General features: G+C 34.4%; 8 protein-coding genes across 8 annotated transcripts; 4 read left to right on the top strand and 4 right to left on the bottom strand.

Moving 5' to 3' along the window:
- Positions 1 to 410: 410 nt before the first annotated feature.
- Positions 411 to 3,059, top strand: ARP8 (Arp8p; the record flags this gene model as incomplete). The annotated part of the gene is made up of 1 exon (XM_003687486.1): positions 411 to 3,059. One exon carries the CDS (start codon positions 411 to 413, stop codon positions 3,057 to 3,059), a length of 2,649 nt encoding a protein of 882 aa, XP_003687534.1.
- Positions 3,060 to 3,592: 533 nt separating this feature from the next.
- On the top strand, positions 3,593 to 5,488 carry RUP1 (Rup1p; the record flags this gene model as incomplete). Its single annotated transcript, XM_003687485.1, has 1 exon — positions 3,593 to 5,488. One exon carries the CDS (start codon positions 3,593 to 3,595, stop codon positions 5,486 to 5,488), a length of 1,896 nt encoding a protein of 631 aa, XP_003687533.1.
- Positions 5,489 to 5,675: 187 nt separating this feature from the next.
- IDH2 (isocitrate dehydrogenase (NAD(+)) IDH2) lies at positions 5,676 to 6,806 on the bottom strand (the record flags this gene model as incomplete). Its single annotated transcript, XM_003687484.1, has 1 exon — positions 5,676 to 6,806. One exon carries the CDS (start codon positions 6,804 to 6,806, stop codon positions 5,676 to 5,678), a length of 1,131 nt encoding a protein of 376 aa, XP_003687532.1.
- Positions 6,807 to 7,809: 1,003 nt separating this feature from the next.
- UBA2 (E1 ubiquitin-activating protein UBA2) lies at positions 7,810 to 9,738 on the top strand (the record flags this gene model as incomplete). The annotated part of the gene is made up of 1 exon (XM_003687483.1): positions 7,810 to 9,738. The coding sequence occupies one exon, from the start codon at positions 7,810 to 7,812 to the stop codon at positions 9,736 to 9,738; it is 1,929 nt and encodes a 642-aa protein (XP_003687531.1).
- A 289-nt stretch (positions 9,739 to 10,027) lies between these two features.
- TPHA0J02750 (uncharacterized protein) lies at positions 10,028 to 12,286 on the bottom strand (the record flags this gene model as incomplete). The annotated part of the gene is made up of 1 exon (XM_003687482.1): positions 10,028 to 12,286. The coding sequence occupies one exon, from the start codon at positions 12,284 to 12,286 to the stop codon at positions 10,028 to 10,030; it is 2,259 nt and encodes a 752-aa protein (XP_003687530.1).
- A 2,032-nt stretch (positions 12,287 to 14,318) lies between these two features.
- On the top strand, positions 14,319 to 16,043 carry CIN10 (Cin10p; the record flags this gene model as incomplete). The annotated part of the gene is made up of 1 exon (XM_003687481.1): positions 14,319 to 16,043. The coding sequence occupies one exon, from the start codon at positions 14,319 to 14,321 to the stop codon at positions 16,041 to 16,043; it is 1,725 nt and encodes a 574-aa protein (XP_003687529.1).
- Positions 16,044 to 16,304: 261 nt separating this feature from the next.
- EFT1 (elongation factor 2) lies at positions 16,305 to 18,833 on the bottom strand (the record flags this gene model as incomplete). The annotated part of the gene is made up of 1 exon (XM_003687480.1): positions 16,305 to 18,833. The coding sequence occupies one exon, from the start codon at positions 18,831 to 18,833 to the stop codon at positions 16,305 to 16,307; it is 2,529 nt and encodes an 842-aa protein (XP_003687528.1).
- A 793-nt stretch (positions 18,834 to 19,626) lies between these two features.
- Positions 19,627 to 21,318, bottom strand: VPS17 (retromer subunit VPS17; the record flags this gene model as incomplete). The annotated part of the gene is made up of 1 exon (XM_003687479.1): positions 19,627 to 21,318. The coding sequence occupies one exon, from the start codon at positions 21,316 to 21,318 to the stop codon at positions 19,627 to 19,629; it is 1,692 nt and encodes a 563-aa protein (XP_003687527.1).
- Positions 21,319 to 21,466: the final 148 nt, after the last annotated feature.

Here is a 21,466-nt window from a genome sequence, read left to right as displayed (position 1 = left end):
AACAGTCCAAACTTGGCCAATCAGACTAAGCCCTGATTGAAAGCTTAATAAACTAATCTATGTGAACTTGTATTATGTTTTAACACCACATAACTCACTTCTTTCATAGCCATCACTAGTTTCACTAGTGACACTGTTTAATCGATGACCTTAATAAAGAGACACGCGGTCGTCGGTTTTTTAAAAAGTTTCAAATGCTGGACCTAAAAAAAACATTTGAGAAGATATCACTATATGAATACTTTTATAATGAGATAGTATAAAGTTATAGGGATAATTTGTATATTGTATCTATACGTACTGATAATTTATTGCGACAAACTGTTAGTCTTTGCTTATTTAGTTTCAAAAAAACAGTGATCTTTTCCAGTGAGCATAAATAATATTTAGCTTATTGACAATTCGTTATCATGACAATTGCAGCAAAAACTATTGAGAAAGAAGGTGCTACCAAAGAGGAAATAGCATCGAACAATGATTTGAAAGTTGATGTTGATGGTTCCAACAGAGTTGACGATAGCAAGGATGATGAGGTCGATGACGATGACGATGACGATGACGACGAAGATGATGACGACGACGACGACGACGACAACGAAGATGATGATCATGCTTCTATGATTGCTCAATCTGAACTATCCAGTGTCGTTGGTACTCCAACGGGTGATTTTGGGAAATCAGATGCATTCCATGATGATAAAAAACGTAAATTAGATGAGAGCAGTCCTGATAAAAATGCAGAGAAGCCTAATTCTGAAATGACGAATAGATCGGATATTTCCAATGGCAGTAACAAACCAGTAAGCACTAAAATGTCTACTTCTGTTTTGGAAAGAAGAAGATTAGGTCGTCAAAGAGCTGCCGCTGCCTATGCTATAAAACTTCAAAAGACTGGAATTGAGAAGAAAGAGAATGACAACATTCAATCAACAGGCCTGTTTCGTCCAATACCTTTAGTTAATCAAAAGAATTGTTCTTCCGATTACTTAAAAACTAATAGCCAGATATTTGCATTGAGAGAAAGAAAAGTATTGAGAAATAACACCAATATTATTAATATCAACAGTGGGAATAACAGCAATTCTACTTCGGGCACTACTGCAAATACTCCAGAAGTCTCTGATTTAAAAAATGTTAACAGTGAAAGTAATGTTTCGTTAATTGATGAAACCATTCTTAAGAATAATCCAGATAATATTGTTTTTGATGACCCTACAACAACAATTGTGATACACCCCGGATCAAGATATTTGAAAATAGGTTTTGCAAAAGATGATTCACCTTTAGTAATTCCAAATTGTGTTGCCTTTCCTAAAAATTCATTATACTCTGAAAATGTAGAAGAGACAATTGTGAGCAAAGAAGAATCAGATAACTTTAAAACGAAAAAGAATCAAATTCAACAAAGTTTTAGAGATAGAATGAGATATTATAAAAGGAAGATTCAAAACAATAGTCATGAAAGAGTAAGGTCATTTAATATACAAAGTAAGCCAGAAAAGGTTGAAGATAAGACAGAATATAATCGTGTTGAATGGATTACGAACCCAGATAAAATATATTATGGTGAAGAGGCAAGCAGATGCTCTAAGGATGCTTTTATTATAAGGTATCCATTTGTAAAAGGAGGATCTTTCAATATCACTTCTCCATACTATAACTCTTTGCCGGAAATTATTGGAGATATTTCTAACTTATTTGAATATGCATTGAGTCAAGATAGATTTAATTTAAAGCCTAGTGAATACTCGAAATATAAGATTATTTTGGTTATTCCAGATATATTTGAAAAAAGTCATTTAGAAACAATGTTCCGTGTTTTATTAAAAGAGATGAAGTTCCAAGCGGTGGCAATTATGCAAGAATCATTAGCTGCATCCTATGGTGCAGGTATCGGTGGTGCAACTTGTATTGTTAATATTGGGGCTACTCAAACTAGAGTGGCATGTATTGATGAAGGCACCGTATCCGAACATAGTTTGATCACATTGGATTATGGTGGTGATGATATAACAAAGCTATTTTTGCATCTTTTATTACAAAACGAATTTCCATATCAGGATCTAGATATAAATTCCAGCCATGGTTGGAGGCAAATTGAAAATCTTAAGAAACAATTTGTTACGTTTGAAGATGCTAATATAACTGTCCAATTATATAACTTCATTAAGAATAAACCAGGTGCCCAAGCTGAAAAACTTGAATTTAAAGTATTTGATGAAGTGATCAATGCTCCATTAGGTTTATTCTATCCAGAAATCTTTAGAATAATGGCTGAAGAAAATGAAAAGAGAAGAGTAAATAAAAAATTACAGGATCAACTACCACCATCAACTGATTTATATACCGAAGAAAGAGATGACTGGAGATCATTATCACAAGTTCAATGTTTAGATAACGATACATATTCAGGGAATGATAATGACTTAGATGTGATTACAAAACTGCTAAATGCAAATCTGAATTTGGACGACATGGACTTAATTAACAATGATCAAAATGAAAATGAAAAAAATTATACGTCACTAGATAAAGCAATTATTCAAAGTATCACTAATGCGGTTGTAACTATGGATACTTCTAAAATGACACAATTCTATAATAATATCATGGTTGTTGGTGGCTCTTCTAGTATTCCATCTTTAGATTTTATCCTAACGGATCGCATTAATATATGGAGACCAAGAATATTGAGTTCCAGAGAATTCCCAAGTTTTTTCAGAAACTTAGTGAAGCAAGTAAAAGACTTCAATACTGCAAATAAATCAAATAACAGACCAGAAGAAGGTGAAGAAGAGCAAAAAAAAGGAATTGCAGAATTAATCAAAACAGAATTGAAAAAATATAAAGATAATCTTGAATCTCAAAATGCAAATGAACATTTACTACCAGTTTCTGTTTTACCACCACCAGCTGATATGGATCCATCTGTACTTAACTGGAAAGGTGCTAGTGTGTTAGGTCAACTAAAATTAATTGAAGAGCTATACGTCACAAATGCTGATTGGGATATGTTAGGAAGCAGGATATTACAATACAAATGTCTATTCCCTTACTGATTGTGTATAGAAAATATAAAAGGACTTTTTAGAAATAAACTTTTCAACTAATACCCCCCTTAAGTTTATTTACTGAAGTAGATAAATATAAATATTCATATATATATATATATATATGTAGTAATTGTTATATTCTTTTTTTGTAGGGAAAACCTTATAAACAATTTAATAGTAATCTAATTAACAGTGTTACAGAGAAAGTTCGATTCTCATGTATATCTATCATGATTGATGTATTGTTTAATAAACTTATTTGCTTCATTTAAGGCATTTCATTTAAGACAATACTTGAGATTCTTAAATTCGGGCTCACAATATCAATATCAAAAAAACTATCATTTTTATGAAATGATTCCCATAAGGTATTGTTATAACTTTTGTTACGTTTATATTTAAGAGCACTTGAAATCTTTAAAGACTATATTATCATCCTCTTCAAGAATTGTAAAATACAATTAAGCTAAGATCTCAATTGCAGTTAAGAAGACTACTTGTGAAAACTTTACGTAACATCTCTATATCATTAAGCTACTATGAATGATAATAAGAACTCAGTTAAATCCATTGTGGATATGGGTATACCAGAAGATGTAGCTATTGATGCTTTAAATAGAGTTAATGGAGATTTAGAGGCTGCTGTTAATTTTATATTCTCTAATGAGCTTCCGGATAATAATATGGGAGAGTCTGTTGGAAATGAAAAATATACAACTTCTGAACATGTCAATATTAGTAATGATAATAATTTCCAAGCTGGTGATCTTTCAGAAGTCATGAATGTATCTAATTATGGGTATGATAATAGATTTGAAACCGATTCTGGTGATCTCAGTAGTGATGAAGTCTCAGATCCCGAAATAGTAGAGAATGATATATCCAATAATTTGAAATTACCTGCTTATAATATTGTTAAACATGAAGTCGAAAAAACGTCTTTAAGCGACCCAACTGTTGTAATGCCCCTTCCACATAATTCTATTATTGAAAGTTATTTTGGTTTATTTTCAATGTTTATTTCTATATACTTGCCACACCTTCTACTAAAACCTGATTTCAAAGATTTAAATTATGATAATGAATGGTATAACGGCTTAAAATTTGTTGCTCCAAAATTTGGTATCAAAGTGCATAATGAAGAATCATTAAAAGATGATTTGCATACATCAATAGAACCGCTCACATGTGTTGATCGTGACCTAGATGATCAACCAAAGCTACTCTGGCAGTTGCAAAAGTTGTCAACAATCATGAATAGCACGATGTCCGAAAGATCATATGTTAGTTCAAAATTATTTTCTCTTTGTCTTGATAGAAATGCTAAAATGAAATTACAAGATGCTGAACATTTGTATGAAGTATTGCCTTCTTTCATAAAATATTTAACTTCTAATTTGGAAATGTGTCCTGATTTTCGACCAGATGAAATTAGAAATGAGTTAATATCTTCTGCATACTACTTACCATCTGATGACGAACCTCCAGTTAAGACTTTGTTGACTTTATTTCACTTTTTACCTGATGAGTATGAGTCGAATCTATACAAAATGTTCAATATTCTTTTATATGCTGATGATGAAGATGGTGATGGAGCCATAGATGAGGGAAATTCTTTAAATTACTTAGCGCCTAACTTAACAATTATATTTGACGAAATTGATGAATTGTCTTCTATGACTCCACTCCCGGAAGGTGTTTCAATACCATTGGAATTTTACCCTCAATTGTACACAAAAGAATGTAAAGATCAATTGATAAAGCATATAATTGGAAAAAGACAAGATGCTCAGAAGGAATCGAGACAGCATTTGAAAGATCTAAACAGTTTAAAGAGCTTCCAAGGGAAAGATATATTGAAGTTTCTAAATAGTACGTTGGACTTTTTAGATAGAGATGGGCAACGCCAAAATGGTTTAACTGAAGGAAACGGCAAATTAATGGAAGGATTGACTGATATTAAAGAACAACTGACAAAAAAGAAGACAGAAAAAATGAATGCATACAAAGATTTAACTCAAAAATTGAACACATCATGGAATCTATCCAATCCTGAGGTGAGCATAATAGCTACAGCAAAGAAATTAGGTCTTATTGACGAGCCTTATCATTTGTCGATGGCTGTTATGTCACCTAATCTATATTATATAAAGAAGAGGGATGGCACTTGGTATTTAGTACAAATTACGGAAAATGGAGATGATTTTGATATTAGGAAATGTTCCTCTGGTGTAGAGATTCAAGATTGTGTGAGACAGTATACTAGGCATGGTAGTGAAACTCCATTAATGTTTGTGTACACTAAAGAAGGATCAATTCCAGACGATGACTCTGTCCAAAAGATTTTAGAAGCAAATACTGGCTGTTTACAATTCTTAAAAGATGATCAAAAGTTACTTAATGAAATGGTAATGAATGAAAGTGATGATGTTTGATACTATTCTCATAACATTTACGATTAAGTGAGAATAGGTTTATATTTTGAATGTATTTATATATTAATATTTTGTGTATAGTATTAATAAAATGGTAATTCTGATTAACTTGAACGTGTATAAGAAGATAAGAAGATGAAAGTTCTTGGGTGGGTCATCATAATTTCTCATAAGCTATTTGAATAGTTTATAATTTCTTGATTACACATTCAGTGAATGAAGATGTTGTAGCAGAACCACCCAAATCGCCAGTTCTTGACTCAGGACCAGAAGCGATCGTCGATAGTACTGCATTTTCAATTCTTGAAGCATGTTCTTCTAAACCCATATGGTTTAACATCATAACTGAGGATAATAGCAATGCAGTTGGGTTAGCTTTATTTTGACCAGCAATATCTGGAGCAGAACCATGAACTGCCTCGAAAATAGAGACTTTATCACCAATGTTTGCAGATGGGGTTAAACCTAAAGAACCTGCACTTAAACCTGAATTCAAATCCGATAAAATGTCACCGTATAAATTTGGACACACAGATACAGCGTCTTTATATAAAGTTGGGTTTGAGACTACATTTAAAACTGTGTTATCTAAAATTTGTGTTTCTAATTTAATGGATGGATATTCACTTTGTAATTCATTCGCAATTTGTACGAACAAACCGTCACCTAATCTCTGAATAGTGGATTTATGTACAACGATTAATCTTGGTCTTCCAACTGCAATAGCATATTCATATGCGTATCTAATAACTTTTTCTGAAGCCTCTCTAGTGATTAATTTAATCGATTGGACCACACCCGGTGTGACAATATGTTCAATACCGGAATATTCACCTTCAGTATTCTCTCTGATCAACACCAAATCTACATTTTCGTAAGTACTCTTATAATTTGGCACAGATTTTGCAGGACGTACGTTTGCGAATAAATCAAAGGTTTTTCTTAGAGTTAAATTCAAAGATCTGTGGCCTTTGCCAACAGGCGTAGCCAATGGACCTTTCAAAGCGACCAACGATTCTTTAATGGCTTTGACAGCAGGCTCCGGGATGGTAGTCAATCCATTCACGAAGATTGGACCTACATCGCAAGGTTGCCATTGAATCGGGACGTTAGCAGCAGAAAAGATATCTTTGACAGATTTGGAAATTTCTGGACCAACACCATCACCTTCAATAAAAGGAACTGTGTACGTGCCTGAAGAGTTTGTTTTGCCTGTGAATCGACCAATAGTAGGTTGATTAGAGATGGATCTTGTGGACCCTAGGATCTTCAACAAAGTAGTATTTTTTTGAGCAATAGCAGCAGTATTTCTTAACATTATCTGAAATAGTAGTATGAGAGGAAGGAATAGGTGGATGGATTTATAAACCTGTGCAGTCAAGAACTATGAAAAGGGGATCTCTGTTGCTTTTAGTATGTTTTTTTGACTCTGTAACAAACAACGCTGTGAAAGAAACAGTTGAAAGGAGCAACAAGAATAGTTTAAACAAGAAGACATATATATATATATATATTAAGAAAATAGATGTTGCACACAAGAAGGAACGAAAAAAATTAGTCAATATAATTAAAAGATGATTGGATCCAATCAAAGGCTAGCAGCTCCTAGAAGTTATAATACCAGAAAGAATAGTGATGGGAAGCAACGATACAAGAGATGCTTGTGGTGGTAGTTAGAACCCGTTCGATTACGGGAACCTTGTTCGACCGTGAGATCCTGACGAGAGTACTGCAACAGAGACCATTTCTAAAGATAATAGTCAAGTAGAGATTAAAGGTTAGGTTGTTGTATTTTCAAACTTATTTTGACCTTACCAACCTTAACCAATATTTTTGAATATATTTAATATCCATTTTGTTTGCGCCCACACAAAAGACGAGATCTGAGAAAAGGCAATAACGGTGGTTGGTTGGTTGGTGCTGACTGGTTGGTGCAAGTCATTTTTCACGACAGCAGAGAGATGGGCGGAGAGACGTTATGTATCTGGGCAAGGTTGATTTACGTGTGCCGGTGTTACTGCGGGAGCGGGGGGTGTGTACAGGCGGACGCGGGGAGAGGGTTTTCAGTTTTAGGGGCTTTTCCGAATGATCGGGATTAGGGTTGGATTGGTTGTTTAGGGCTTGTGGTTAGGGTTTTGGTTTTTGGAATTTTACATTTTATTTACCCGGATTTGTGTTTTTGTGGCATGTGGTTTTTCTTTTCCAAAATTTATTTTTTAACAGAAAACACCACTATAAATATACAAATATACACAAGTCTACATCACAGTGCTCTTTTGTAACATCCTTCCATAAACATGCATCCGCAACTGGCTAGCAAAATGGGACGCCATGCTAACGTCATAAAAATTGTGGGCGAAGAAAACTTCCAAAAAATTAGAACCTCTAAAATTTTGCTCATCGGTGCAGGTGGCATTGGCTCTGAGTTATTAAAAGATCTGATTCTAATTAGTTTCGGAGAAATTCATCTAGTGGATCTGGACACAATCGATCTATCGAATTTAAATAGACAGTTCCTTTTCAGACACAATGACATCAAGAAAGCTAAATCAGATACCGCAATTAAAGCAGTCTCGCATTTTTCAGATTCAAAATTAGTCTCGTTTTTTGGAAATATAATGAATACAGAACAGTTCCCAATTCATTGGTTCAGTAATTATGATATCATATTCAACGCTCTGGATAATTTGCCGGCAAGAAGATACGTTAATAAAATTTCGCAATTTTTAGGGATGCCATTGATGGAATCTGGTACCTCTGGGTTTGATGGTTATATACAGCCAATCATTCCTTCTCTAACAGAATGTTTTGACTGTACTAAAAAAGAAACTCCAAAAACTTTCCCCGTTTGTACTATTAGATCCACTCCAAATCAACCAATTCATTGTATAGTTTGGGCTAAAAATTTCTTGTTCAATCAATTATTCACCAATCAACAGACTGAGAATAGTGATAATGAAAAATCTGATGGAAGTGAAAAAGATTGGGGTACCACTGATGAAAAAGAGATCGAAAGAATCAAACAAGAAACAAGCGAACTGGTGGATTTACAAAATATTGTCATTGAAAATAATCCAAACAAAATTATTAATATATTAGAGAAATTGTTTATAAATGATATTGAAAAATTATTACTCATAGAAAATTTATGGACAAATACAAATTTAAATAATAAAAAACCAACTCCTATTTCTAGAAAAATCATAAACCAAATGACCACCAAAAAAGATGAACAAGATCCACCAATTTTTAAACAACTGGATAAAACTTGGTCAATTGATGAACAGATCCTAAAATTCATTAAAATTACTCAAACGTTAATGAATCGTTTACAAACTGAAAAATCGATCGAATTTGATAAAGATGATAATGATACTTTAGAATTTGTAGTCACAGCAGCAAATATTAGATCATATATTTTTGGCATACAAATGAAATCAATTTTCGATAGCAAACAATTAGCTGGTAACATCATACCTGCAATTGCAACAACTAATGCAATCATTGCTGGTTTATCATCTTTAAGTTCCTTAAGAGTTTTAAATCTATTAAAATATGCAGAATTAAAAGATGGCAAGTTCACTGATCTTAATATGGCGTTCACTTCAAAAGCAAGTAACTTCTCACAAGATCGTTATTTGACTAATCCAAAATTGGCAACTCCATCTTGCAAATGCTCTGTTTGTTCAATGGTAGTTAGAGGTATTTTAAAAGTTTCAACTGAAAAATTGAAAACTTTGAAATTGATAGATTTAATTACTTTGCTATCAAAAACTTATGGATACACCCTATCTATCTCTGTCATTGATACTAAGGATCAAAGACTATTGGCTGATTTTGATTTCGATGATCTATATGAAAAATCATTACATGATTTACAAATATCAGATGGCTCCATTTTGTTTATTTCAGATGAAGAAGATGAAAATGACATGGTTAGAAAATCGATGGAATTGTACATAGACGTTGACAAGGATAGTACTGCTACCAACCTTATAGAATTGCCAAAGATCGATGTTCCTTTAATCACTGTGGTTACGGAAGCCTCTAAAGAGGACATTACGAAACCAGAAATAACAAAATTGACTACCTCAGGAGATGAAGCTATTGTTATACTTGATGATACTGAAGAACCACATCATGTAGATAACAAGAGACCTATTTCCGAATCTGATGATAAAAACGACTCTGTTCATAAGAAAGTGAAGAAAGTCGCAGATGATGATGACGATGTTATTGAATTAGATTAAAGAAAATACCCTTCGTATTACATTGAGAAAATTGCATGGATTTTATAGTATATATTTTATTGCATTATATTATTGAATTTTAATATATACAATCACTCAAAGTGAAAAAAAAATTAGAGAATAATCTTTCAAATATATTTTATTATTGAAGGTTTTTCTGAATGTCTTATATATAATTACAAATATAATTTTCCAATTATGATAAAATCATATTTCATAGAGCTTTAATGAGATTATAATCTGAAATGCATGTCTAAATATTATGATTTTTATTAGCAACGAGTTAAAGTTATGATCTGGTAGTAGATTTAGATGAACTTCTTAATCGCTGAAACCAAGATTGACGTTTCTTTGTTCTGGCTTCCCTGGTTTCCGAAAAGTTTTCCTTGATTTCTCTTAGATGATTGTCGGTTTCCCTAAGTTCATCTTTCTCCTTTTTCACTATCTTGTTTATATTTGGTGCTTCATTTACTTTTATTGTAGGAATTTCTGTGGAAGGTGAAATACTCTTCATATTCGATGCTGTAGTTAGAGGCATTTTCAAAACGCCGGTATATGAAGAAGATCTGGTAGAAAGTGGCACCGCCTGTAGGTTACGTGATAATTCATCGGATGACTTATTATTTATAAACATTGATTTTGGTCTTAATTGAAACGAACCTGATGATGTTTTTCTTGAGGTTTCTTTTCTTGCGTTATGACTTGATTCTAATGGGCTTGGTAGCATATTACTTATTATGCTCGAGTTAGCATCTTCATATGATGTATTACCATCAAATTCATCATCTTCTTCACCTTCTTCCTCTGTTACTGAAAATTCACCTGAGTCGCTGAGTAAAGATGATTTTTGGAGCCATGAAAAAAATCGAGGATTTTTATTATTCTGTTTACTAGGTATTATATCATGTGGAACTGAAGTTGACCCTATCGATCTTGCATGTGGTCTAGTCTTTTTATGTGTTTCTAATTGTTTCTTCTGTATTCCAGATGAGACTGGTTCTTTGTTAAATGGCAATTTCAACGTCACTTCATCAGAAGCTTTGAATGAAGCACTTAGTGGTGAAGATTCTTTTTTTCCTTTTGTAGGAGAAAACTGAATTGTTGTTTTTTGGGTAGTTATTTGACTTGCAATTGGTGAGCTCATTGCACTGCCTTCTTTTTTATTATTACTACACACAGATATTTCGTCGGACTTATCATTGGCCTCTGTGACAAGTACAGATAAAGGTGGCTTGAAGTTATTATCTGCATTATTCTTTTTCTCGTTAGATTTATCAGACAAGGCTTGAGCTGGCATGTTAAGGTTGGAATCAAGAAACTTAGTTAAACCACTAGTGTTCTTCCATTCGCTATTGGTAGTATCCTCAGGGCCTTGTTGAAGCATAAATGGTACTAACTTATAGGAATATTCAATTAAAAATTCCAAGATTAACCTTGATAATTCATATTGCTTTGGATCCATATCATGTTCTGGGTGCGATAATATGGATGGCTGGAAGATAGCTGATAAATTTTGTGTAGTCATTAGATTTTTATCAGAGTTTCTGTCAAATAAACTTAACATATCTAAAAGATATAAAGTTAAATGTTTTGAATCTGGGTTCAAAGATAAAAATAGTTTTTGATATTCCTTGATAGCATCTCTTATATCCTTTGCTAGTCTTTTCTTATGAAGTCTGCGATCTTTCTTTTTCTTGGCAGCTTCTTTTTGGCTTAGTTCATCTGGTTTTGTTATATCATCTGTTGTGCCTTTATTCTCTTTAATGCTTTCGTTATTTGATGCTTGTATTTCTAGCTTATTATCGTTAAGTGAATTTGGATGTTGGACGATTTCCTTTGACAAATGCTTTAAAATTCTTGGTCTGGATCTCAAAGGTTTTCTAAAATCATTGTAAAATTCCAATGGTATCAGTGGTTCATTTAAATTATTTAAAAATCTTCTCAATAGGGCAGTGAAATCATGTACACTATAATTATCCCAGTCGCTGAATTTCATACCATAATTTGTTTCTTCGATTGAAAAAATATATTGTAGTTGTTTAACTTTTTTATTATTACCAGTTATACGAAAGATACCGCATGTATCCAATGCATTATTTTTCAAATAAGAACCAGTTTTTGCAACAACTATAGGGATTCTTCCGAATCTACTGATAGTGCTATCCATTGTAGGGTCTCCATTATTTGAGTTCTGGATCATTATCTCCGTGTTTGCTATATCCAAAGACTTCTTCAATGGGACACCAAAAACTGTTCCATCGAACCCGTGTCTATTCAACAAAAATTTATCTCTATATTCTTTATAATCTTGTTCGTTCATTGAGGAGACTGAATTACTCTCTGTGTGCACATTTGAGCTGCTGCTGCCATAACCTAAAAAGGAGCTCAATCTTTTGCTGTTTGTCGAGAAAGAATGGCCTTTAGCGTTCAACGAAGGTCGTGGAACTTTCAATTTGTTGCCATCCTCGTCAATTTTCTTATCGTTTGAAACCGTCAGTAGATCAGTTGAATGACTCTTTGGATTGTTCGTGAAATTTTTCCAAAACATTACTTATACCTGCAATTGTATTGGAGCTTTATCGAGTTAATATTGTTCGAGTCTCGCAGCATGTACATCAACTCTCGTCCAGTGGCACTCACGGTTTTCCTTTCTATTGCAAGCTTGCGTCCTAGAGTACACCAATGCTGGGAAATTGCGAATACGTGTTCAGAATTGCCAGCTTCGAGAACCAAAATGATCTAATATATTTGTATGTTTATATATATGTGCTAATATATATATATAAATATATGCTAGTATACGCATCCATATAAGATAACCTAGCAAAAACCTATATCAGGTAATTAAAGATGGGCATCTAAAATGGTACAATTGTAACCATACGGCTCCCAAAAGGAGATAGTCGAAGCTGAGAGATACAGCATGCCCATTCAAAAATCCCAGAATAACAGCACAATTGGCCAAAACAGTATACTGGAAAATTTTTAGTTGTGCATATTGATCATTTCTCATAACGTTAATACCATACTGGAACATATTCTCGAGATGTTATTACCCTTTTAGGTCATTTGCATCGCATTTCTTTTATTCTACTTTAGTCAATTTCGACATTAACAAATAGCCTTTTTAGGAATGTGCGCAGAATCACTCGCACAACATTCCGAAAAAAGATCAAATTGTTTCGAAAAAAAGAAAAATACATTTCGAAATTTGCAATTTTTCCGGCCAAAATTTGTAAAATCCACAGAATAACGCGTGCAATAGGTTCGAAATGGTTTTATTTAACAATTTCGAAAAAAACTATTTTCGAAAACAAGTACCATACACTGGGAGAAGATGAACGATGAGACTAGGTCCACTCTTCTGCCCAAGCGTAAGGCGACGCAAGCCAATGCAATGCAATGCAATGTTAGTTTGTTCCAGGTCTGCGACGAAGGCATGCAGGTAGGTGGGACGTTCATTATTTGTATTGTGCTTCTTGTTGTGCATTACCCTTGCCTAATACATGGTTACGAGTACTACCAAAAAAAATAGACCAGGCGCCGCAACGAGAGGCACCGTAAGAAACATCAGTGACTGCAGGAAGACAAGTGCGGTTACCTTCGCTAGATTGTGGCACGTGAAGCTGAGATGGCAGTCGTGTCGGAGGGGGGGAGGTCGGATAACTTAATGGGGCTAGCATTATTTGTATTTTATGAACGTACTGGAGCCCTGCCAGGGCTCCAGTACGTTCAGAGAGGCATTCTGGGGGTTCCGTGGGGGTTATTTCCTCGGTGAGAGAATCGTGAATTCTTATAGTAAACTAGCTAACGTGCCTGCTACGTTAATGGTCCCATCCTGTTCTGAGTATATGACGACATTCCTAATTAGGAAGTGTAATTGCAATTTCAGAAATTTATGACCTAAACAGGAAAGAAATGGCATTACCTGTTTTGGATATATAATGTGTAGCGGGTAATTACCCATAACAAGTAGTTCTGTAATCAAAATCTGCATTCCATGCTGTTTGAGTGGATGGACTTTGGGAGCATCGAGACAAATACGAATCACTGTTTGGTTACATCCAAGAGCTCTAGTAAAAACGTTGTTCACCTTTCCTGTATCAAAATAAACGTCTCTAGTTAGGTTTGCGCCGCAATACAAGTTTTGAATGATGTTGCTCCAGAATAATTGATAACATGACTAACAAAAAAATAAAACTTATTTTGAATTAATAATCATACTGATCTGCTGGAGATGCTCCATCGTGTTTCAAGCTTAATCTTACCATAAAAGTCGTACCAGATCTCAAGACTTAGCATCAAACTACTTGTGTTTCTAATAGTTTTCCCGGCTTCAGCTCCCGCATAAAAATGGGTATGACATTGAAAAATGAAAAAAGATCTGAAAGATTTATATGAACATAAATATTTAATTATAACATTAAAATCACCTTAGGTCCTTATATACCTAACTGGAAGGTCATCAGACATCGTGCATGTCTTAAATTCTCTTTGAATATAACTTTTGTTTTTACAAAGCTAAAGAAAAACGATAAAGACAGGATCGAGACAGGCTTCCCCTAATTTTAATTCCAAAAATGGTGAGGAATCATGACACAACAAGAGATAATCAACGAGTTATTTCAGATAATAGAGATTCTATGTCAGATCTGAACTCAACAGTCTCGAGGTACTCTTTATCATCTTTGAACAATGACGTAGATAATTTACCTTTCCCGATAACTACAAATATAATAATAATATTCATTAACTCAACTTTAGGTGGACTTCTCTTTGGCTATGATACAGGTATTATATCAGGGATATTGTCATCTTTAAAACCACAGGATTTGTCTAGAACAAGATTGACTGATTTTGATAAGGAGTTGGTAACTTCGATGACGAGTATTGGGTCCTTTTTTGGTTCAATTTTGGGTTTTCCTCTAGCTGATAAGTTCGGTAGAAAAAAAACTTTAACAATTTGCAACTTTCTTTTCATATTTGCCTCTCTCTGGATGGCTTTGTCTATTAACCTTCCACTGCTGATACTAGGGAGGTTCTTTATCGGCATTGCAATTGGTTTGTCTGCCCAATGTGTTCCTATTTACTTAAGTGAATTGTCTCCAACAAATATCAGAGGAAGAATATTAGCCATCAATGTAATAGCAATCACTTCAGGACAACTATTTGCATATATTATATCGTACCTTCTAATAAAAATTGAACCTTATCCGGCGCTCAGTTTAGAAAGTAATACACAAGTTTGGAGATATTTATTTGGCTTTTCAGCTATACCTGCTTTAATTTTCATATTATTTTTAGATTTTATGCCTGAATCGCCAAGATGGTTGGTATTGAAAGGTGACTTGAATGCTGCCCATAAATCTTTGTCTGTTATATATTCAAAAGCGCCAAGTTTTATGATTTTAATCAAGTTGAGAAAATTAATAATAGATATTACGAAATTAAAAGATGAAGATACCTATCCAGATAGCTCGCAAGTGGCGATTGAAGACTCCAACCCTGAACAACCATTGTGTTCCCGTCAAAATTCTAATAACTATGAAGCTATACCTCATCAAAATATTTCAAACGTGGGAGCTTCAGATATTTCGCTGGATGGCCTAAGAACATTATTTTCGAAAGATACAAAATCGTTTAAAACTAAATTTCAATGTATGGATATGAATACAAAGAGGGCATTGTTAATAGGATGTGTTCTAATGTTTTTTCAACAGATTACAGGATTTAATGCTTTCATGTATTATATCAACTTAATTTTTGCCAGAATTAATATAGAGAACCCTTTAATCCCTGCTATCGTTGTGGCATTCACAAATGTCCTTTTCACAATTGTTTCTATGTTATGTGTTGATAAAATTGGAAGAAGAACAATGTTGTTATATACAATTTTAATCATGACTGTTGGGCTGTTGATGTGTAGTATGGCATTCAAGTATGATAATCCTAGGTTGGCAATCATCTCTACGGTTATATTTGTAGCCGCATATGCAATAGCTATGGGCTCTATACCGTGGAATAGTGTCGAATTGTTACCTCTAAAATACAGATCACTGGGTGCATCTTGTATTTCATGCACGAATTGGTTCACGAATTCTATAATTTCAATGTCGTATTTGTCGATTATGAATAAAATAGGAAATGCCAAAACAATGCTAATTTTCGCTACATTCACCGTTTTGAACTGGGTTTTTGTATATAATTGGTACCCAGAAGTAAAAGGTTTATCGTTGGAAGAAATAAGAGAAGTATTTCAAGACGGTATTAACGTTCATTATGTGTATAAAAAATATAATATTTAGATTTGATGTATACATTTTAAGATTAGCAGATTTGTGTCCCATGTTAAAAATCTTAATTCGTAATTTCTTCTTCTAAACATAAAATCAATATCGGAATTTATTTTACTTTTACTAAATAAAAAGTATACAATAATATATAATAAAAGTAATATTTGAATTTTTGTTTCTTAAAAAATGAGGTTATAGACACTACAAACAAATCGTGAAAACTATATAATGAAATATGATATAAATAGGTTTAAAATATTCAATTTTATAATCTTATAATTTGTCGTAGTATTCTTGCCAGCCTGGAACTTCTTCCTTCATACCGTGTCTCTTTCTAGCAGCAACGACAATTTCACCAGCCTTGGTGGTTGGGTCTAATGGGTCAGTGTTCAAAGTAGCCCAATGGTCGAAAACCATTTGTGGGAAAGCTTGACCACCAGTAGCTTGTCTTAATTCACCAGTGAAACCGAAAGATTCATTAACTGGTAAGTAGGCCTTAACAGTGAATAATGGAGTACCTGGTCTTTGTTCTTCAGAGACGACTTGACCTCTCTTTTTGTTTAAGACGGAGTAAATACCACCAACAGCTTGTTCTGGACATTGAATTTCGACTAAGAAAACTGGTTCTTGAATCTTTGGTTCAGCTAATAAGAAACCGGCGTAAGTAGCTCTTCTCATAGTTGGGATGATTTGACCACCACCTCTGTGAATAGCATCAGCATGTAAGGTAACATCTAAGATGTTAACTCTGACGGATCTCATTTGTTCACCGAAGATTGGACCTTCCTTGGTAGCCCATTGGAAAGCAGCAACAACGGAATCCTTGATTTCGTTCAAGTATTGGACAGCCTTGGTTTGGTCAACAACTAAATTTGGACCGTTACCGTCTGGACCGAAACACCAGATCTTTCTGGCGTCAGTGACATCCCAACCGAATTCATCAGCCATAACTCTAGCTCTGGCCTTGAAATCATCTCTTGGGTTAACCTTACCGGCTTCAATAGCTAAAGATAATTCTTCTTCAATTGGACAAGCCTTTAAGTAAATTCTGTTATGCTTGTTTGGAGACTTGGATAAAGCCGATTGGGAAGATTCAGCTTCAACAGTTTCTCTGTAAGCAACAACAGGTGGAGAGATCTTTAATGGAATACCAGCGTGATCATTTTCTAAATCTTGTAAACAAATTTCTAAATGTAATTCACCAGTACCGGCGACAATATGTTCACCAGATTCGGACATGTAGGTTAAAACACATGGATCGGACTTGGATAATCTCTTTAAACCTTCAACTAATTTTGGTAAATCGTTGGCGTTCTTAACTTCAACAGCGACTTGAACAACTGGAGAGACAGAGAACTTCATGACCTTCATGTTGTGAGCGGTTTCATCGGTGGTTAAAGTACCGGTCTTCAATAAGAATTGATCGATACCGACTAAACCTAAAATGTTACCAGCTGGACAGTCATCGATTGGTTCGGTGAATCTACCCATCATTAAGACAACTCTTTGGATAGCCTTGACGAATAAGTCATCTTTCTTACCTGGAACGTAGTTTGGACCTTGAATTCTGACCTTTTGACCAGACTTGACCGTACCAGCGAAAACTCTACCGAAAGCATAGAATCTACCCTTATCAGAAGTTGGAACCATCTTGGAGACGTATAACATTAAGTCAGCCTTTGGGTCACAGTTCTTGATAGCGATACAGTTCTTGTCATCAGCTGGACCTTCGTATAATTGTTCAGCTCTGTAGAATTGAGCAGTGACTGGTGATGGTAAGTGCATGACAATCATTTCTAGTAAAGCATCGGCAGCTGGTAAGAACTTTCTCATAACAACCTTTAATAAGGCCTTACCTTCTAAGTCCTTTTCCTCACCCTTTAGGGAAACTTCTAATTTTTCTAATAGAGCATTAACTTCGTCTTTCTTGAAGTTCATGACAGCAGCGAAAATTCTGAAGATTGGGTCTAAGACGAACATGTTGAAGGCTCTTTCCAATGGCTTACCATCAGCATCGGTTTCCTTAGAAGTCCACTTCTTAGTCTTTGGGTTGAAGAAAGAGTCACCCCATAATCTTTCCATCATCTTCTCTTTGTCAACACCGAATTTCTTGGCGTATCTAGTAGCGAATTGACGAATGGTGAAGGCCCAACCGTGTAAACCAGAACCGAAAGCGACGGTACCTCTTTGTGGGTAGACTTGAACATCACCTAAAACTTCATCAGCATAAGTGGAGATGATAACGTTACAAGATTCGACAGTTCTGGCGAAGGTTTGGTATAAATCCTCCTTTTCGACTTGTAATTCTAGTAAAGCTCTGTCGACTTTGTTAATACAGACGACTGGCTTAATTCTTTCACCTAAAGCTTGTCTTAAGACGGTTTCAGTTTGGACACAAACACCTTCAATGGTGTCGACGACAACTAAAGCACCATCGGTGACTCTTAAAGCGGCAGTGACTTCAGAAGAGAAATCGACGTGACCTGGGGAATCGATCAAGTTGATCAAGAAAGCGTTACCTTCAGTCTTTTGCTTGATGTCCTTGACATCTTCATCAGCCATTTCTGAGTATAAAGAAATAGCGGTAGACTTAATAGTAATACCTCTTTCTTGTTCATCCTTTCTGGTATCGGTGAAACGAGCTTCACCAGCCTTAGCGGCGGAAATAATACCAGCTCTTTGGACTAAAGAATCGGTCAAAGTAGATTTACCATGATCGACGTGAGCAATAACGGACATGTTACGAACATTAGTAACTCTGTCCATTAAAGCACGCATTTGGTCAACAGTGAAAGCAACCATTTTGAATAATTTAACTTAGTTGATTTGTTGGATTGGAACTTATCGGTTATCTAAGAAACAATCAATACAAGAAACAAGTACATCTGTATAAAATATATATTTCTATATAAGCATATTAGTCTTAATATATATGAAGTTGTTAATAAGTTAGAAGTAAAGTGAATATTAATAATATGAAGAATGAATATGAAGAATGAATATTAAAGATGAGAAGTATTATAAGAATAGAAAAAATTTGAAAGAACCAAAAAAAAAATTTCTTTCCAAATTTTCCAATATCACTTTTTATCATGTTATGTTATGTTGCATTCACTACAAACACTCCTAAGAGATGGGTCTTCTTTACAACTGTCAATTGAACTATCAAAACAGTTCACTTACCGTTTAGGTTAAGTTATCCAACGACTACTTAATTTGCCTCTACCTTTACCCATCATAAGTCAATTGAACAAGTATCATCAGTAGAGGTTTTGAATATTTTGAGATGCGGAGGATAACTTTCTTGTTGCTCATTGAATTTTTCACCAGTGAGTCCTGAGAAAATATTGGGACGATGGACATGATGTAAATTTCACTTTGCGATGGCTTTTGGGAGTTAAGTGTCACGTGATTTTTAGCTTTTCGTGATGTGGAATGCGTCAGCGTCACAGAGACATGCATACATATTTATTTATTTATTTATAGTTCATTGCCTTCGTCTACACGATCTGAGTTCTATTATATATATATATATATTTCGATATAGTGTGATTTTCGTGGTCAACATGTTTAAAAGGCTAATGGTTCCTCAATTTTAAAAAATACATTCGCCCAGTAAAGTGGCTGCACTTTTTGGGTCTAATGATGGAGATGCTGGTTTATTGTTACTTATAGGCGTTTGCTTTTGGTAGTTGGGGTCTTCCGTATCAATGTAACTATCAAATTCAGTGTGATTTATATTTTCAACATCTTTTGAGTCATGTTTAGACGAATCTCCTGCCCAACTATCACCGTCAGCCAATTGAGATCCTTTCTCTTTAACATCATCATCTGTTTTATTAAGTAAATGTTCGCGCCCTAATCGAGATAATCCACCATTCTTATCTGCATGCCTTACGTCCCTTCTAACTTTTTCAAGTAGTACCAGTTTTTTCCTTTCGTATTCAATTTTCCTTAAAGTATATTCCTTAATAGATGTTCTCAATTGTGTTTCATACCATTCGATCCATCCCTTTCTTTCTATTAACATGTTGGCTGTGATTCTTTCCAACTTCAGCGTTAGCTGCTGTTCCAATTTGGAGGCTTCTTTTAATTGTTGTATCGACTCTTCTACTTTAACCGGATTGGTATCTCTTTTGGCCCTTAATTTTCTGGCCTGTTCTTGTTTACTCTTTGTACTTTGTTGTGCCTTCAACAATTCTCTCATTAATAAATGTCTATTTGTTAACGCTTCCTTGACCACATACGTATCGTTGACAATCCATTCTAAACCATCATATAAGGTGGCTATATCCAAAGTGGCAATTATACTGTCAATATCACCAACTGTTGTTATAATTTTACCGAAATGGTTATATAAAACATTTTGCTTATCAAGTTGTTTATCAGAATATTCCGTGTCTCTCGCAATCTCACTCAAACCTATAAAACCTTTTCCAAATGTGTTTTCGTATTGTGATAGCATTTTCTTAGCCTTCGAGATGTTCAACAACCTTGTTTGCATTTCTTTAGCATTCCAATGAATATCTTTAACCATAGGCCTGAATGCTGCCAAATCAAGCGTTTCATCGTAAGGAGGAGGCAACTGTTTCAATGTTTTTCTTTTTAATCCACTGGCAATCAAATTTGCTTTCCTGATAGGTATATATGTATTACAATCACATTCAATGAAATGAACAAACTCTTCATTCTTAATGACAAGTGGATCTTTAATTATCCGGTCAAACCAATTTTGGAAATTACTTACTGTCTTTTCGAGATCTTCACGGTTATTTATGCAATAATTAGTGAAAGGCGAAGGTAACGAAGGTATAAAAGACTCTTGAATTGCTGCATTCAAATATTTAAACAGTTGATGGAATTCGTCCATTGTCTTTTTAATATTCCTATAATTGCGCTTTCTAAAAAGAGGCAAATCAGTTGCTACGTCAAAAATAATTGTTGGATTTTCCTTTTTGTTAGTTACAGACCCAGCTCTTTGCAAAGTAGTAACTTTGATTGTTATATCATACACCTTCTTTTTAACAGTTCGTTCTGGTAAACCTTCATTATTCTTTTGCTCTCTCTCATCCTCATTTTCCTTTTGGTTATTATCAACGTTCATATTAGGGTTCGCATTAGCATTGTTTGATGCGGGATCATTTCTCACTTGATGATCTTCGCTGACATTCGATTCAGAGACTTCAGAAGAGGTGCCTGTGATCTTATCAACTGTCTGTGTCTTTTTCGAGCTGTCATCTTCCGGATCGAGAAAGGGATTATTATCCATATCATCAAAGTCATCCATTTTGCTCTTCTTGTAATTTATCACTCCTGCAAAGGTAGGTAGTTGTTTAGAGAGAAAACCCTATTTTTCAAAGATTATCCTATGGACTCTAACCTTCTGATCCTAAAAAGTTATTGCAATGTAGTGATAAACTAATAAACAACCAGAA

The sequence above is a fragment of the Tetrapisispora phaffii genome, chromosome 10 (assembly GCF_000236905.1).
Source record: "Tetrapisispora phaffii CBS 4417 chromosome 10, complete genome".
NCBI lineage: Eukaryota > Fungi > Ascomycota > Saccharomycetes > Saccharomycetales > Saccharomycetaceae > Tetrapisispora > Tetrapisispora phaffii.
This window is presented reverse-complemented; position numbering and strand designations above follow the sequence as displayed.